This window comes from Pseudonaja textilis, chromosome 3 (assembly GCF_049901715.1).
Source record: "Pseudonaja textilis isolate UNSWEBS1 chromosome 3, rPseTex1.2, whole genome shotgun sequence".
Classification (NCBI taxonomy): domain Eukaryota; kingdom Metazoa; phylum Chordata; class Lepidosauria; order Squamata; family Elapidae; genus Pseudonaja; species Pseudonaja textilis.
The window spans coordinates 55,677,471-55,695,518 of record NC_141992.1 but is presented as its reverse complement, the minus strand read 5'-3'; the positions used below and the strand labels follow the sequence as shown (position 1 = coordinate 55,695,518).

At 38.1% G+C, this 18,048-nt stretch overlaps 2 protein-coding genes across 6 annotated transcripts in view; one reads left to right on the top strand and one right to left on the bottom strand.

Annotated features, from left to right (window-relative positions):
* Positions 1–14,396, bottom strand: part of ARMH1 (armadillo like helical domain containing 1) — a 26,290-nt gene extending 11,894 nt beyond the window's left edge. For 3 of the 5 annotated variants that reach the window (XR_015742849.1, XM_026707237.2, XM_087929802.1), the window contains exons 1-5: positions 14,263–14,396; positions 7,001–7,222; positions 6,571–6,639; positions 5,544–5,710; positions 2,197–2,393 (exon numbers count right to left, since the gene is read on the bottom strand). Coding sequence is in view for 4 of the 5 variants with exons in the window: in XM_026707237.2 (XP_026563022.1) it covers positions 2,197–2,393; positions 5,544–5,710; positions 6,571–6,639; positions 7,001–7,206 (639 nt within the window). In the remaining variant the exon portion in view is untranslated. Of the gene's footprint in view, positions 1–2,196; positions 2,394–5,543; positions 5,711–6,570; positions 6,640–7,000; positions 7,223–10,340; positions 10,419–13,951; positions 14,032–14,262 lie in introns of those variants that run through there. The other 2 variants (XM_087929800.1, XM_087929801.1) reach the window with 2 other exon arrangements.
* On the top strand, positions 14,330–18,048 carry TMEM53 (transmembrane protein 53). Its single transcript, XM_026707316.2, has 3 exons — positions 14,330–14,673; positions 15,690–15,808; positions 16,583–18,048. The coding sequence occupies exons 1-3, from the start codon at positions 14,334–14,336 to the stop codon at positions 17,243–17,245; spliced, it is 1,122 nt and encodes a 373-aa protein (XP_026563101.2). The 5' UTR covers positions 14,330–14,333; the 3' UTR covers positions 17,246–18,048.

The following is an 18,048-nucleotide window of genomic DNA, read 5'->3' as shown; positions in this document are numbered from 1 at the left end:
TTAGCAAAAGGATTTTACTGTCATCTCTGTTTCAAATAATATAATTATTTTTCACTAGCAAATCACATGTCAATCCCTCTTCTACAAATCAAATACGTATTGCTATGACAAGTCAGTGGCCCTAAGTATTTTTATTAGACAAGATTTGTTTCAGATATGAAAACCAATTCCATTCAATTTGGGTTTCAGAGAAGGAGATATATTCAGGTGGTACAGCATAAATAAATAGTTGTACAAAGACTTAAATATGAACATTTATTATAGCAGACTTTCAGACCCATTTTGTTGGAAATATACATTATTTCCCTAAATTGACAGGTAGGACATATGTGTGCATGTATGTGTTTGTGTGTATATTCATACAACACATATGCACCAGAAAACAAAGAATGGGAGAATGAAAAACATCAAGGTCAGAAGGAATTACAATATAATACAGCCTATGAGAATTACGCAAAGCCTGAATGTACAAGTAATCCTCAACTTACAACAATTCATTTAGTGACCGTTCAAAGTTACAACAGTACTGAAAAGAATGATGTATGACCGTTTTTCACACTTCCAATCTTTGCAGCATTCCCGCAGTCATGTGATCACCTTTTGTAACCTTGGCAACTGACATGTATTCATGAAGGTTGCTATGTTCCAGGATTATGTGATCACCTTTCACAACTTTCTGACAAGTCAGTTGCAATCATTCACTTACCAACTGTGGCAAGGTGGTAAAATGGGGTAAAACTTACTTACAACTGTCTTGCTTTGCAAGAGAAATGTTGGTCTTAAGTCGAAGATTATCCATAGGCAACACTGCTAACCAGACACTGTAAGAGTTAGGCTTAGACAAAGGGCATATCCAGGTTGGAGTGGGATGTCAAAGAAGTCAAGATGATGGCCACCAATTGGATGTTTTTGTCTGCCCTACAATCATGCAGTTCTGGCCATCAGCTGGATGTTTTTTTACTGCCCTACAGATGTTCCTACATCATACCTTGCATTTTTGTACTGTATTTTCTTTCCGAGATTATCCCTCACCCCTTCCATGATTACCAATTCGATAACATTTTAGACATCAGGGGAAACAAATTCTGTTTTACTGAAATTTATGCATAATAAATTCATTACTCTCTTTATGGCTAGAAAATGCAGGTGCGGAAACAGCATCCTATTGGTCCAGTCTGCATATAGGTGCAGGGAACTACAGCCCTGGGAGAGCACCCATCTCCTTAGCTGCTGGTGACCATGCTGCTGGTCTGACTAAAAAAAAATGGAGAGAGAACTAGAAAAAGGAGAGGAGAGAAAAGGTCTGTGCAAAACAGAGGGGCTGGAAAGAAAGACTGGAAAGTGAAGTTAAGTGAGTATGCAAAGCAGTTGCCGGTTCCTGGTTGAGAAGGGAGAAGAAAAATCTATGGCTGACTTCCCTGGAAGGAGGGAATAGGGAGAAGATATCAACACCCAAGACTCAAGACAGAACGGAGGGGATTAACATTGCTGGTGAAGCCCTGATCCCTAGGGACTAACTGGAAAAGACTCTTATTAGAGGTTGTTCCCCTAATAGAAAAGCAGTTGGCATTTGGCTGAGGAAATCCAGGAGAAAAATCAACGGTGCTGAGCATATTACAGTAAATCCAGCCGGTTCTTTTTTTCTCATTTCCTCTTGGTAAACCCAGAAATGAGGAAGGAAGATGAGTAAAACAGGGACAAAGCAGGAGAGCTAGTGGGGGATAATCTCTGGGGGAATATTTAGGAGCAAGCCTGAGATCCAATTACATTGTATATACCTGTTATAAATATCTGCTTTAAACAGCCTCACTATAAATAGTAAAAATAGCATAAAAGTCTCCAGTCTTTTTTCTCTCTCACTTGCCACCCTCATGTTGCAAAATACACCTTCGGTTCAAAAAAAAGAACCCTATAACACTGTGACAATGCTAAAATTAAAACTGATTCTAAAATCATGGCTAAGATAATAGAAATGTCACGGTCCAAAGATGTAGCTACTCACAGTGTAGCTATAAAAAGCTTTCTACTGTATTTCATTCTCAGTTATGAGCATATGTCTTGACAGTTACACCTTATTACTGTTGGTCACTGCATTTTCAAATCTATCAACTAATTTAAAGGAAACAAAATTATATACAATCCATAAAACTGAGGTTGCATACAAGTACCTTCCCACTTCCCACTTATTTGGCTGACCTGTATTATCCTGAGTGTTTGTAGTGACAGCTGCTGGGCTTTGGGAGAAGTGCACTTTAAAAGAGCAATCAGCCCTTTGTACACCTGATTTTGATATTTGGGGTTGCCGTGTCCTAATGTATCCAGAAGAATCTGCACTTGCTCTTGTGTTGCTTCTGACTTGGAAGTGGCGAAAAATTCAGCAATTGATCGCACACCTGTGTAGGAAAAAGCTTTCTGAACAAGTAGGTTAAGAAAAATCTGCCAGTAATGAGTTCCTTTGAAATCATCAGCAATCTCAATTAACCAATGAAAACATCTTGTAAATAATACTGACTATGCCAAACATTGTGGGCAAGGATTCTCTCTATATAGGAACTGATGAGTATCAAGCAGATTGCAACCAAAACAAGGCTATAGAGCAGGGCTATCAAATTCGCAGCGTCACAGTGACATGACGTATTGGGACTTTTTTCCCATCAGAATTCTTTTCTGAAATTGGATATAATGTGTAAGTGATAGACATTTCATTTCTAAAATGGAAATATCAATAGCTATGGAATGCAGATGATTTGGGGGATTACATTAGTGGAGAAAAATGATTCAGTCCCCTCCCATAATCCTACATGAGCTTGATAAAATGCTCTCATTAAATAGTTTTTGATAATAATTTAATTCTACAATCCTAATGATTGATCTCCTAAATACTTTTTCAGTTTTTAAAATATCAAATTTGTCTTAAATGCTACAGATTATATACACTGCTCAAAAAAATAAAGGGAACACAAAAATAAGACATCCTAGATCTGAATAAATGAAATATTCTTATTAAATACTTTGTTCATTACATAGTTGAATGTGCTGACAACAAAATCACACAAAAATTATCAATGGAAATCAAATTTAGCAACCCATGGAGGTCTGGATTTGGAGTTACACTCAAAATTAAAGTGGAAAAAAACACTACAGGCTGATCCAACTTTGATGTAATGTCCTTAAAACAAGTCAAAGGGAGGCTCAGTAGTGTGTGTGGCCTCCACGTGCCTGTATGACCTCCCTACAATGCCTGGGCATGCTCCTGATGAGGTGGTGGATGGTCTCCTGAGGGATCTCCTCCCACACCTGGACTAAAGCATCCCCCAACGCCTGGACAGTCTGTGGTGCAACGTGGCATTAGTGGATGGAGCGAGACATGATGTCCCACATGTGCTCAATTGGATTCAGGTCTGGGGAACGGGCGGGCCAGTCCATAGCATCAATGCCTTCATCTTGCAGGAACTGCTGACACACTCCAGCCACATGAGGTCTGCATTAGGAGGAACCCAGGGCCAACTGCAACAGCATACGGTCTCACAAGGAGTCTGAGGATCTCATCTCGGTACCTAATGGCAGTCAGGCTACCTCTGGCGAGCCCATGGAGGGCTGTGCGGCCCCCTAAAGAAATGCTACCCACACCATTACTGACCCACTGCCAAACCGGTCATGCTGGAGGATGTTGCAGGCAGCAGAACATTCTCCACGGCGTCTCCAGACTGTGTTATGTCTGTCACATGTGCTCAGTGTGAACCTGCTTTCATTTCTGAAAAGCACAGGGCGCCAGTGGCGAATTTGCCAATCTTGGTGTTCTCTGGCAAATGCCAAACATCCTGCACGGTGTTGGGCTGTAAGCAGCACAACCCCCACCTGTGGACGTTGGGCCTTCATACCACCCTCATGGAGTCTGTTTCTGACCTTTCGAGCAGACACATGCACATTTGTGGCCCGCTGGAGGTCATTTTGCAGGGCTCTGGCAGTGCTCCTCCTGTTCCTCTTTGCACAAAGGCAGAGGTAGCGGTCCTGATGCTGGGTTATTGCCCTCCTACGGCCTCCTCCACATCTCCTGATGTACTGGCCTGTCTCCTGGTACTGCCTCCATGCTCTGGACACTATGCTGAAAGACAGCAAACCTTCTTGCCACAGCTTGCATTGATGTGCCATCCTGGATGAGCTGTACTACCTGAGCCACTTGTGTGGGTTGTAGACTCCGTCTCATGCTACCACTAGAGTGACAGCACCGCCAGCATTCAAAAGTGACCAAACCATCAGCCAGAAAGCATAGGAACTGAGAAGTGGTCTGTGGTCACCACCTGCCGAACCACTCATTTATTGGGGATGTCTTGCTAACTGCCTATACTTTCCACCTGTTGTCTATTCCATTTGCACAACAGCATGTGAAATTGATTGTCAATCAGTGTTGCTACCTAAGTGGACAGTTTGATTTCACAGAAGTGTGATTGACTTGGAGTTACATTGTGTTGTTTAAGTGTTCTCTTTATTTTTTGAGCAGTGTATATATTTTGTTTTGGAAGCAAGGAACTGTTCATTGCAATATCTGGCTTTTTAAATAGACAAGTTTCTGAAACTGTGCTAATTAAAGCCTACAATCCTTATGCAAAATTAATCCAAGTAACTCGATTGGGTTTACATCTCAGTTGCACAAACTCGTGTTTTGTTTTATACAAAAATTAGTGTTCCTTATGAATAGATGCCAAATGTTGTTAAATTACGTCATCCAGCATCCTCATAACTGGCTGGGATTATGGGAATTTGTGATTCAGCATCTGGTGGTCTTTAATGTTACGATATGTATCCATATTTTAGAAAAAAGGATGAACTGAATGGGTGATTTATAGAGATATTGGAAACACACACACACATACACTGTAGATATAGATACATAGATAGTATTCAGCTTTGTTCGAGTATTTTCCCATGTCATTTTAGTTGTGCTTTTAAAGTTGTAGCAACGTTTCGGCAGAATCTCATCTGACATCATCAGGCTTCTGTATTGTGCCTGATGATGGCAGATGAGATTCTGCCGAAACATTGCTACAACTTTAAAAGCACAACTATAATGACGTGGAAAAACACCCAACAAAGCTGAATACCATACATGTAAGTACCCGTGAAAACTAAAGAAAACAGATACATAGATACTGTATACAGATCTAGAGATATATAATGGAATTAAATTTCATATTCTAGTAGTTGGAATGCTCAAAGGGAATTTCAGAAAGTTAGCAATTTGTAGCAATTTCAAAAGGGAATTATGTTTCAATTAACTCTATGCATGCTCTAACATATTGCAATAAAGAAAAAAAAGCCATAATACCTTGTTGAACGAAATCATTCTTATGAAGACCAAAGACTTCCAGTGCTTTAATGTAAATTGAATAATTGAAATGATTTATCATTCTGCTGAATTACAAAAGGGAAGCAATTCTTTTCTTTCAATTCAGAGACAGGAAAGATTTTAATTGTGTGAGAAAATAATTATCCTGATACCTCAAACTGCTTTTCTTAAACAACAGGTGTTGAAATAAGCCTACCATAGCTCTCACAGATAAGCTCTTTGAATTTCCTGCCAGATTTTGCCACTAACTGAAGAAGTTTTACAGACTCCATTTTGTCTTCCTCTTTCACTTGTTTCAGCCCAAGTATTTCCAATAATGTGAGGATACCACCAATTTCCAGGAATTCAAGAAGATATCGCTGGCTGCAAAAAATTTAAAGAACAAAACAACAGGCTTTATGGCAATTCTCTCTGTGTGTGTGTGTGTGTGTGTGTGTGCGCGTGCGTGCGTGTGCATACATAGAATACTATTTAACACTACTTCACTTACTCGTAGAGATAATGACTTTTCTCAGTAAACTGTCATCATTCTCAATGTTTTTTTTATTTTTTTGTGATGACATACAAGTTAGCAATACTTTTATCACAAAAAATTAGAACTTTCAATTTCAATTTAACTTGTAGCAATTTGCATCCCATCCAAACAAACTGAAGGGGATAGTAGTTCAAATTTTATCAAAATGCTTTCAAGGGTTATTTCTGCAATTGCTTCTATCCTTGGTATGCAATTGCATTGCATGATTTTTAAATGTAATAAAATCTGCAAGTGTATCATAAAGGATTATATAACATTTATCCAATCTGGGATAGGCTACTATTCAGGCAATGTATCCTTGATGCTACCAAAGAATATTTAAAACGGTAACCATACCTTATTTTCAAAAACTTATAAATAAATGTCTTCAGAAAGCAAAGTGCAGAAAACAGAGATTCATCAAACAAGAAAATGCAGAAGCATAACCAACAGAACTTCCAATACAGATAGTCCTTGACTATCTTAACAACTGCACTGATTCAATTAATAATTGTGGCAAGAAAATGTCATAAAATGGGGCAAAACTCAGGTTACACCTACTTAGCAACAGAAATTTTGGGCTCATAAGTCAAGAACTACCTGTATATCCTTTGATAGCACAAGAACATAAAGAACATTCCTTCTTTCAACAACATAGATTAAAAATTGTAAGGTTCCTCTGACTCCTGAAAATGGTACATTTACTCACCCACTTGCAGCTGAAAGAAAGATGCCAATTGATTTTAACTGTTGTTCCAGACATGTTCCGTACATATAGCTATTATGACTTAGTTAAGGCTTTTATTTTAATATATTCTGCTGAATAAACCTTAGTTGAATTTATTTTTTCTTTGTTCTTTTTAAAGTATTTACAAAAATTCTGTGTCTGGGCTTAACAAGTTATATTTATGTTATAGTAAATCTGCTAGCTTTAAGAAACTATCATACAGGCTATTTATTTTGCCATGAAAGAATACAAATAGTGAATGCCCTTTCAGAATTTGTTTCTGTATCTTAGACTACAATTTTCAAAACTGTGTTTCTTGGTGTAATTAAATATATAGCCCATCCTGGTAATTTCAATATTGTTTCATAGTATTTTCTTGTTCTACCTGACCATCAATTGTCCAAATGGATACGTTAGCCGGAGCCAGGCAGTTATTCGTGCCAGAAACAAACTGGCTCCCTGTGAGAATTCTATCTCAAGTTCTGGACCAGTCTTGTCTTGGTTAGCAAGAATGAAATTTTCAAGAATACGTTTTCGAGTAACTTTGCCAGCACTATCCCATTCTTGTAAGAAAGTTATTAATCTACTGATTGCCGCTTGCTCCTTTATAGAAGTCATGTCAGATATGGTTTTTCTAGTGAGAAAATAAAAAAGAGAAATTAAGACTTTATTAGATTAATATTTGCAACCTCAGAAAATCCTCAGACATTCTATCTAGTTTGATGACTTACACAGACAAGAGGTCCTTTCTAAGTTTCCTCATATACAGCATTGCAAAATAACCGCACACTTTCATATTTTTGAATAAACTTGCTCACACATTTTTATATTTGATAACTTTATTCCAAGCATGCAAAGCTTTTCTACCACGGTAAAAGCATTTCTTTCAATCTATTTTCCCAGGGCTTTTTAGTTAAGATAGGTCTCAGCCATTTTCTTAGGTGTTTCAAAAATCATGCCACTGAAGCGTGTGCTTATACACACATACACACACCCATCAATACAAAAATATATACATAATAAAATATGTATCAATCAAAGAAAAAACTGTAACTTTAATTATATTGAACCCTAAATAGACATTTTTATATAATAAGTACAGAAAGATCCGACTCAAACAAACAATAAATCTTGAAAGGTTATTTTATAAAGGGATGCCGTTACAAGTACTGTATGTAATGAGTCTATAATCAAATTTGATTTGTGAATTTACCCTTTATGATTTAGTGTAAACTGAGGTACTACAAACAAACGGATGGAATAAAAAACTAGCATAACATTATGTTTGATGTAATAAAATATTGTATTGTCAATCACCCATATGAGTTCAACTGAAAAGCTTCATGAAACAAGATTTTTACAGTTTACTGCGTAACCCGTTAGTCATCTTCCCACATCTCTGATAACAAGATTCTGCCAATAAGAAAATTATTCTTATGTGAATGAGTTTAAACATTGGCAAGCTTGTAGAAAAACTCATTTTGTTTTTGATAAATAAAACAAAGATCACATTAAAATTCAAATTAGCTAACTTTCTCAGATTAGCTTTCCCAATCTGCCCACTGAAGAATACTAAAGATAAAGGTTTCCCTTGCACATACGTGTTAATTGTTTCTGGCTCTAGGTGCTCATCTCTGTTACAAAGTCAAAGAACCAGCGCTATCTGAAGATGTCTCCATGGTCATGTGGCCAGCATGACTAAACGCATGGAACGCTGTTATCTTCCCACCAAAGTGGTCCCTATTTTTCTACTTGTATTTTTACATGCTTTCAAACTGCTAAGTTAGCAGAAGCTGGGACAATAACCGGAGCACACTCCGTTATGCGGTGCTAGGGATTCGAACCACCGAACTGCCAACCTTTCTGATCGACAAGCTCAGCGTCTTATCCACTGAGCCACCGTGTCCCTTGAAGTATACTAATTATATCTTAATTGTAGCTAATATATTATCTCAATTTTGACATTTTCGCAAATGGTCTTAAAAATCCAAAAATTATTTGGATGAATCCCCTGGTTCAGGATTTTGAACGGGAATGAAAACTACCGTATTGTTCTTTCTGATATTTAACAGAAATATTTTAAGACCAGAATCCAAGCCAACTTTCAATTACATAGTTTTAGATTTACCAACTAATAGCTTGATTCAAGAATTTGGCACATTTGGTTAAGTGCTTCAGAATGGTTAATTAAAATAGAGCTGAAACAAACTCCCTACACAGCCATTTTGGCAGTAATATAATTATTTCTCCACTAATCTCCTTTTCTAAAGATTATTCACAGCTCTGGTTTCTTCATGTTTCCTTTTATCTTATATCTTAATATTTTCCTAAATGTGTAGTATATTTTCAATCCCATTCAAACTAAAATAAATTTTGCAGCTTGATAATAAATGCATATTTAATAAGAACACTGCACCATGTATTTATGTTCTACACATGGGACAAAACTCACATTTGATCACAAGAATGTTGGTATTAACAGTTAAAAAAGCTACAACTGGGGGCAGCATTAAACCTATGTAAACCAAACTGGTCCTAAGAAAAACACAGAAATCCATTATTAAATTAGGAGCTTTTGTCTATGGCAGAGTATTTGCATGGAGAAAAAAAAGTTCACAATAAATCAAAGAGTTGTGACTGCAAATATATTAGTCATAACTACGATAATATTCGTGCTGACAAGAGAGCAAAATGTAAAGTTCATGTCTCTTTCATTTCAGAAAATTTCTGAACTGTTACTTATAACTAATATTTGTATTTAAAAAAATACAAATTTTAATGAGCCATCCTTAGTTAATTTATAGCTCAATGTGGTGTATCTACTGTATGACCTCAAAGTTACTAAGAACTTTAATACCTAAAACAAGTCCACATTCATATAATGGGATTTCCCTTGTAAACAAAGAGTTCTATCAAAATCAGAAAATAAAATACAAGCTGAATAGTCAAGACCTTGTTGATGATCCAAACTCTGTCAAGGACCTTGGAGTACTCATCTCCAATGATCTAAGTGCTAGAGCCCACTGTAACTACATAGCCAAAAAGGCATTAAGACTTGTTAACCTAATCCTACATAGCTTTTTCTCTGGTAATATCATACTACTAACTAGACCATACAAAACATTTGCTAGACCAATACTTGAATACAGCTCATCAGTCTGGAACCCGCATTACATATCTGATATTAACACAGTTGAGAAAGTCCAGAAATATTTCACAAGAAGAGTTCTCCACTCCTCTACTTGTTGCAGAATACCTTATGCCACCAGACTTAAAATTCTAGACCTAGAAAACCTAGAACTACGCTGCCTTCAGTTCAATCTGAGTATAGTATATAAAATTATACATTGCAATGTCCTACCTGTCAGTGAATGCTTCAGCTTCAACCATAACAATATACAAGAGCACACAATAGATACAAACTTTCATAACTATGTTTATACTTATACCTGTTATCTTATAATTGCTTGACAAAATAAAATAAAATAAAACTATTTAAAAAAGAGAATAAAGTTATTTAACATATGGATAAACAAGCAGTAGATAAAAAACTAGGTGTAGAATCTATTCTAAAGAAATCCACTCCAAACTGAAATAAATATATATATTTATAAGAGCTCTGAAAGTGTCAATTTAAGATTCCATTATTACTGATAATAATTAATACCACATAATACATAATAATATGCAGTTAGAGTTCAACTTCCATTTTTTCCACTAAAGGAATTGTAAAGGGGAATTTAATTCCTTACTATCTTGCAACTTTCAAGGTCCTTATGTCTGCCTTCAGACACTTAGTGAAGGAACAGTTTGGGAGGGATTTTCCTATCAGGGAGGGGAGTTGCGGCTCCCCTCAGCCCTCCAGGCGATTTCCCCCTTCTTCAACCACCCCTTTCTTCAACCACCCCCTTCTTCAACCACCGCAAGGGTGGTTCCGGTCCTGACTGGGACCCTCCAGCAAGTGAGCTCGGGCGAAACTGCACACAATCATGGATTCTGCACTGACACCGATGAGGAACAAATTGGAAGTCATGAAGGAACAGTTTGGAGAGGCAATAGAATCATTTAATAATGATAGAAAAGAAATAAAGAGTAAATAAAGTCCCTTTACACAAGACAGATTTCTTCTGATTCTATACTGGATTTCACTCACACTGTGAATAAGAAACCTAATGATGAGAAATAGTATATTCCGAACAAAATGAGCAAATAATCATAAATTCAGTATGACAACTTTAGCCTTTGGGAACGTCAATCCAATAGGTTAAATTGGTTAATTATTACATATGTCAGACTGTATCAGCCAGCTAGATTTTCTAAGTGCTAGGATCCATTTTCTTGTTACTAGATTTGGTTCTTTTAATGACATCCAACTAGCTGAAAAATATATTGTTCATCTTAATGCTTAACAGTCATAATTTGAAAATCTTAGGAAAGAGAAACCAGCAATTCTATTAATTTTAATTAGGCTGTCTTCCCAGAAACAGCTCTAGCAAATTTAATAAAATGTTACCCTATTTCTTAAATCCCTCCATTAACTACATTTTCTAATTTAGCTAACAAGAAATGAGATATGGAGATTATATCCAGATAGCAGTACCGTAGGCTATTTTCTTATACAATTCTCTTTTCATAGCACATTTACTATTTATTTTTAGATAAATAGCATTTCGGAACTATACTTCTACATATTTCCAGACTATAACCTGAATTCATTAGATTCCTTTTTCAAACTTTTCTGTATAATTCTCCAAATATTATTAATTGTAGTTATTTGAATAATGCCTAAAATATATTGATTCCTGAAGGCTGCCTATTTATTCCACATGGCAATTAACATACATATTGCTTTTTTTGTATTCAGTTGAAACTTGGGATATCTTTTGTCTTACTAAAGTATAAAGTTGGTTAAAAGAATCAAGTAATCTTTCCATTAATCCCATAATTAGACTTGAAAATTTGAGGTATTATATAACTCTTAAAGGCAAAAAGCTCCAAAAATATCATCTTCAGTTGGTGATCAATATCCTTTTGTATGTCATCTTTTTTTGATTAATTTTTGGCAACCATGTGAAATGATACAACTGTGTAAGATATTATACAAAATCCAGAATTGTTTAGCACATTGTATTAATTGATCTATCCATGGTATATTTATTCATGTTTGGATTTTTATTTTGTTCAAATAAACACTTTTGCTAGATGTTTAAATAGTTTAATGGAATCTAACAATCTGAAATTTACACAACAGAATTGAAAAAGAAAAACAAGAAATCAAAGAACAGGTTTGGTTGCACAAACATCTCTCTGATAAACTGAAAGACAAAAAGGATAAGTTCAAAAAAATGGAAAGAGGACACATAACTAAGGCAGAATACCAGTAAATAGTCCAAACTTCCAAATGTCCAAAATTTAACGCAGACACTGGACAGCCACTAGTCTAAAAAGGTGTAGGGCCGGGGGACTTCTGGTTTGAGCTTCTTCAGCGACAGACCGAAACCTCATCTCTGCGAGGCTTCGATCTGTGCTCGCCGCTGGAGCGCCCCGAGTCAGCTAGTTTCGGGGCTAAGCCACCCTGTAGAGGTGGTGAAGAGTGGGGAGACTGCCAGCAGTGTTGAGGAGAACTGCATCTCTCCTTCCCAGCTGGCTATTACTGGACTAGAAGATCTCCAAGGTCCCTTCCAACTCTATTATTCTGTTATGGTATTCTGGATAAAATTCATCTTACTTTTAGTGTTCTGTAAGAAAAAATACCACTAGCTATTCCAAACATATGCATTTATTTTAATTATGTATAATATGAAACAAACATTTCTCTGTTTCAGCTTTTTAAACTCAGAATATGCAACAGCCTTAAATACTGTTGGCAACCACACATTTCTTTTAATGCAATTTATTCTTTGAAAACTAACTGCTGCTTCAGGTCTTATTTGTTCAGGTTGACTTGAGTCTTGACCATGCAAAAACTTTTTAGATAATTGAGGCCCAGAGGGCAAGGATTACGCACAATATATTGTTAGATATAGCTGAGTACTACCAGCAAAAAAGAGCAATTTAGATTTAACTTTACTAAGCTGTATACTAGAATGCTGATTTAGAGCAACAGCTAGAAACTTCACTTGTTAACAGGAAACAACAACAGCAGTGAACAGTTTGTGGCTTCATAGATATGTTCAAGTATTTTCCTGGAAACAATATACAGGTAGTCCTCAACTTACAACAATTTACTTTGTGACCATTCTAAGTTACAATGGCACTGAAAAAAGTGACTTATGCCTGTTTTCACACTTAAGACCATTGCAGCAAACCTATGGTCATGTGATTTACATTCAGATGCTTGATAACTGACTCACATTTACCAGAGTTGCAGCGTTCCAGGGTCATGTGATCACTTTTTGCAACCTTCTGACAAGCAAAGTCAATGGGGGAACCAGATTCACTTAACAACCATGGTACTAATTTAACAACAGCAGTGATTCACTTAACAAATGTGGGAAGAAGAAAAGTCGTAAAATGGGGCATAACACACTTCATAATTTTCACACTTAGCAACATAAATTTTGGGCTCACTTGTAAGTTGAGGGCTACCTCTATTAGTACTTTACTGCTGCCTTCTGCCCTGACTTTATTTATTTATTTATTGACTTCTCAGTGTTCTGCATCTTTGAAATTTCCTGAAAACCCTTCCTGCGTGGCAGATCAAGAGCAGTCCTTTTTAGCATTTTGAGCTAAAGTTGTCTTGGTGCTATTTATCACTTAGCTGGCTTTCTTGTATGATAAGAAACAATAACAATATTCATAGTCGGGTTTTTGCTACACCTTGGGCTGAAAACTGCCCCCCAGCCTTCCAACAAGAAGCCCTCCTTCTTGCCTTGAGGTCTGTAGTGAGAATTATTCAACCATGCAGTTGTTAGGGTCACAGTACCCTAGTCTTCTTTTAAGAAGAGTTTGGACCGACATTTGTCAGAGATGGTGTAGGGCAGGGGTATCCAACCTTGGCAACTTTAAGACTTGTGGACTTCAACTCCCAGAATTCCTCAGCCAGCAAAGCAAAGCTGGCTGAGGAATTCTGGGAGTTGAAGTCCACAAGTCTTAAAGTTGCCAAGGTTGGATACCCCTGGTGTAGGGTTTCCAGCTTTTGAGGGGGTGGGGTGTTGGACTAAAAATCAGCAAAGCTGGCTGAGGAACTCTGGGAGTTAAAGTCCACAAGTCTTAAAGTTTTCAAGGTCGGAGACTTCTGGACTAGATGACCTACAGTACAAGGTCCCTTCCAGCTCTGTTAATCTTTTTTTTTTTAAACCTACTCTCGTGTGTGTGTACATGTGCGTGTGTATACGCGCGCGCACAAGTATAAAAACAAAACCTCGTTATCGAGGGACAAACGCTTGCAACTTGTATGCGGTTTTGCTCCTCTTCTTCCTTTGTTTCTTTCTCAGAGATCAGCTGTGAAGGGCAAAAATATAACCGAAGTTGTAAAACTTCCCATTGCTTAAGGGCCGCCTTAAAGAAACCTCCCCACCGCCCAAAGCTCGCTCGGCTTCAGGTTATTATTGACAGTATCTAGTGTGCTCTCCAGCCCGCCCAGCCTCCCTTTCCGTTCTCCGCTTTTGAGAATCCCTATTGATTTCAATTGTCGTCTCGCTTCGCTTTCCCTCAGATAACAGTTCCCCGTACCACCACGCATCACGTCCCCGGCGCATAATAAAACTCTTCCAGCCTCCGCTCCGCCCTTTTTCGGACTCGGGATGCCCTTCTTCAAGCCAGCGGAGGATCCGAGCGGCTTCTCTTCCCCCGGGGCCCGAACGGTTGACTCGGTTGCTAGGGCCTCCGAGTTGCTAAGGGAGAGCGCGGTAGAACAGTCGCGCGCGCGCGCGCGCTCGGCCATCCTTCCTGTTTGTGGGTGGGGTGGGGGGGTGGGGGGAAGGGACAAAAAGCCGGGCATTTCCGGGACGGAATGTTGGGGTGGGGGGGGGGGAGTGGAAAGTGAGTGGGGAGGAATAAGACGACGGTTGGGAACGCAGGCAATGGAGAGGCGAGCGAGGGAGTTGGGCTGCGTGGTGGATTTTCCCGCGGAACGAACTTCAGGTGAGTGAATGAACGGGAAAGAATCGGCGAGGCGCCCGCTACAGGGGAAAACGGCCTTGGTCCAATTGTCCCAAAGGTGCTTTTCCTGGAGGCAACTGGACTCCTTGTACTTTTTTTTCTTCCCCCTTTTGAAGAGGTTTCGCTTCTCATTCAAGAAGCTTCTTCAGCTCTGACAGGAGAATGTGGAATGGAAGGATTTATATTCTTTTGCAAACAGCTGGTCCTTTGCATTCCTTTTAGAAGGCTATTGTTAAAGCACTTGGAGGTTTATCTGTGCCCTCAGGTTCTCCTGGTTCCTGTAGTCCAGGTGTCTCCAACCTTGGCAACTTTATGCCTTGTGGACTTCAACTCCCAGAATTCGTCAGCCAGCACATGCTGGATGAGGAATTCTGGGAGTTGAAGTCCACAAGGCATAAAGTTGCCAAGGTTGGAGACACCTGCTGTGGTCTGCATTCTTTTTTATTTTTTTGCACCTTTGGGACAACCATAACCTGGTTCAAAGTACTGGAAAGAGATTCCAGACACCTGCGTCAATGAAACCGACCTTGGCTCGCATTATGACACACAATTGGATAGGTCTGTAGAGATTCTCAGTCATCCAGGTCAGGGGTCTCCAACCTTGGCAACTTTAAGCCTGGCAGACTTCAACTCCCAGAATTCAAAGCTGGCTGGGGAATTCTGGGAGTTGAAGTCTGCCATGCTTAAAGTTGCCAAGATTGGAGACCCCTGACCTGGATGACTGAGAATCTCTACAGGCCTGTCAGTTGTGTGTCGTAATGCGAGCCAAGGTTGGTTTCATTGACGCAGGTGTCTGGAATCTCCTTCCAGTACTTTGAACTTTTGGGTGCATGAACTTACCAGGAGGAGGGGGGGGGGAAAGGGGGGGTAAATACAACTACAAGGTTTTTCTGGCCACCGATATGAAATATGCACCTATATTCCTTTTAGAATCAAAGCACTATGATTACTTTTGTCAAGATGCAGAATTTATTTATTTAATTTTTAATTTTTTTCAGAAACTTCTTTGGAAAAAGGAGATAAAATCCACCCTTCGGTGGTGGTGGTGATAATGCTTGGATGGGCTGGCTGCAAGGACAGATATCTAGAGAAATACAGTGCCATCTATCTACAGAAGGTGAATATTATCCTCCACCCCCCGCTAAATTCACCTTACAACTGCTATCTGTAAATGAAGGAACCATTCGGCCCATTCAGAAATCGACAAGGAAAAAACAATACCAGGAGTAGCATCTTCACTTTTCCCACAATAGACCTATTCAGAAATTTTAAAGTATCAAAGGAGAAATCAGTTTCTTCACGAAAGTTCTATGTGAAAAGAAAAAAAATTCTAAGATGGAATTTAACCTGGGGAGAAATTGTGGGGGAAATTGAAGCAGCTCTGTGATTGTAAGTGCGCAAATGTTGATAGTGTGTCTGCAGAGGCACTGCAACAGGCATAATTAAGGGGAGCTGCCACTAGCCCATCTTTTTACCACCATTGTAGGTAGCTGTATATCCCACATTTTATTCAGTAGCTCAAAGCAGCATATACAGAATTCTTCATCTTATTTTTCTGTGAGGGAAGAGAGGGTGAAAAAGATTGACTAGTTCAAGACAACACAGTTAACTTTTGTATCCAAGGGTGAAGTATAACCTGAATTTCCCACTCCTTGTCTGACGTTTCAATTGCTGTATTGTGCTATCTGTGAATGATTGTACACTATGTTAACTGCACAGCGATAGATTAAGCTATAAGCTATGATCACTTGCCTGAGTTACTGACACTGAAAAGAATAAAACTTAATTCTACTAAATATGAGTCCAGTTGACACATTTTATCATTTTTTCAAAAAAAAAAAAAAAAAAAGGAAGTTATAAACCCACACTAAAACATGTGTATTCCTCACAGGGATGTTTAGTGATCCGGTATACAGCTCCATGGAGACTTGTGTTTTTTTCAGAATCCTTGGGTATAAAATCCATGCAGACTCTGGCTATAAAGCTGTTGAAGCTCCTTTTTGATTACAAAGTGGAGACGAATCCTCTACTCTTTCATGTCTTCAGCAACGGCGGGTTCATGCTCTATCGTTACATTGTGGAACTTCTTCACACTCGACAACAGTTCCAGCATCTGAGGGTAGTGGGAACTGTTTTCGATAGTGCACCTGGAAGGAAGAACTTGAGGGGTGCAATTCGTGCTCTCTCAGTTGTCTTAGCATCATACAATGTGTGTATAAAATACTTTCTTCTACTGTCATTTGCAGTGCTGGTAGTGACATTGCGGATTGTATTGTATCCTATGACTCGCTTTATACATGAGAGCCATTATGAAGCAATGTTGAACCAACCTTCTAAATGGCCTGAGCTCTATTTCTATTCCAAAGCTGATTCTGTCATCCTAGCAAGTGACATCGAGGACATGGTCCAGGCTCGACGACAGAATCAAGTCCTTGTTAAGACTGTTGACTTTGTGCATTCTGATCATGTTAGCCACCTAAGAGAGTATCCTACCTCCTATGCAACTCACTGCATCTCCTTCATGTACAGTTGCATTGAAAGCACTTCTCATTAGTATGGTCAGTCTGAAAATATCAGCATATTCCTCTTTTCTTAATTGAGTTTATGTATTAATTAAGACTTCTGCTTCTGTAATTTGCCAAGAGTTTGAAGATTTTCTGATAATCTGGTATAAACATGTTTGCACATATTTGCTAATTTAATTTAAATTTCAAACCAGATATTGGAGTTTTTCTGAGATACATGGAAGTAAAGGTTCCTAAGTTTATCCATGTCTAAATACCATGTTCAGTTTGAATATGTGGACCTATAGAATGTAAACAGCACTATGTTTATTTAATTCTCCTTTTATTAGCTTATTCTTTTGCTGTATTTTTCTCTCTCATTTGCCTCTCAGATTTTTCTTATACCTGGAGAAAATACTGTGAAATTAGATTGTGCAAATAAAAATGTATTGTCCACTGACGTGTGTATGATACAAAATAGAATTAAGAAGGTGAATCTACTCCATTTAGTACAGATCTCTTTTAAGAGCTACGGCATGAACTGCACATGAAAATTAAAAGTATGTTGTAACTGCCTTATCCGTAGATGCATCCCTTTTCAGAAATGAAACTCTGATTCAATAATCATAGTTTGAAAAGTAGCAGATAATGTTCCTTTATTGTCCTATTTAAGTGGATAGGTGGACAAAAGTAATTTTATAGCTACTTACTATATTAACATGTGAATGAGAAAGCTATAACAAGAAAAGCTATTAGTCTTAAAATAAAGATTTATATACGGAAAAGAAAAGCTATTGGTTAGAGTACTACATATTCTGTTGTAACTATAATAACATTAAATGATGGAATTATT

Bases quoted from the DNA above. Each gene is read 5' to 3' on its own strand.
- TMEM53 (XM_026707316.2), top strand. From the start codon at position 14,334: ATGCCCTTCTTCAAGCCAGCGGAGGATCCGAGCGGCTTCTCTTCCCCC. The intron at 14,674-15,689 runs GTGAGTGAATGA...AATTTTTTTCAG, and splicing joins TCCCGCGGAACGAACTTCAG to AAACTTCTTTGGAAAAAGGA. The intron at 15,809-16,582 runs GTGAATATTATC...TATTCCTCACAG, and splicing joins GTGCCATCTATCTACAGAAG to GGATGTTTAGTGATCCGGTA.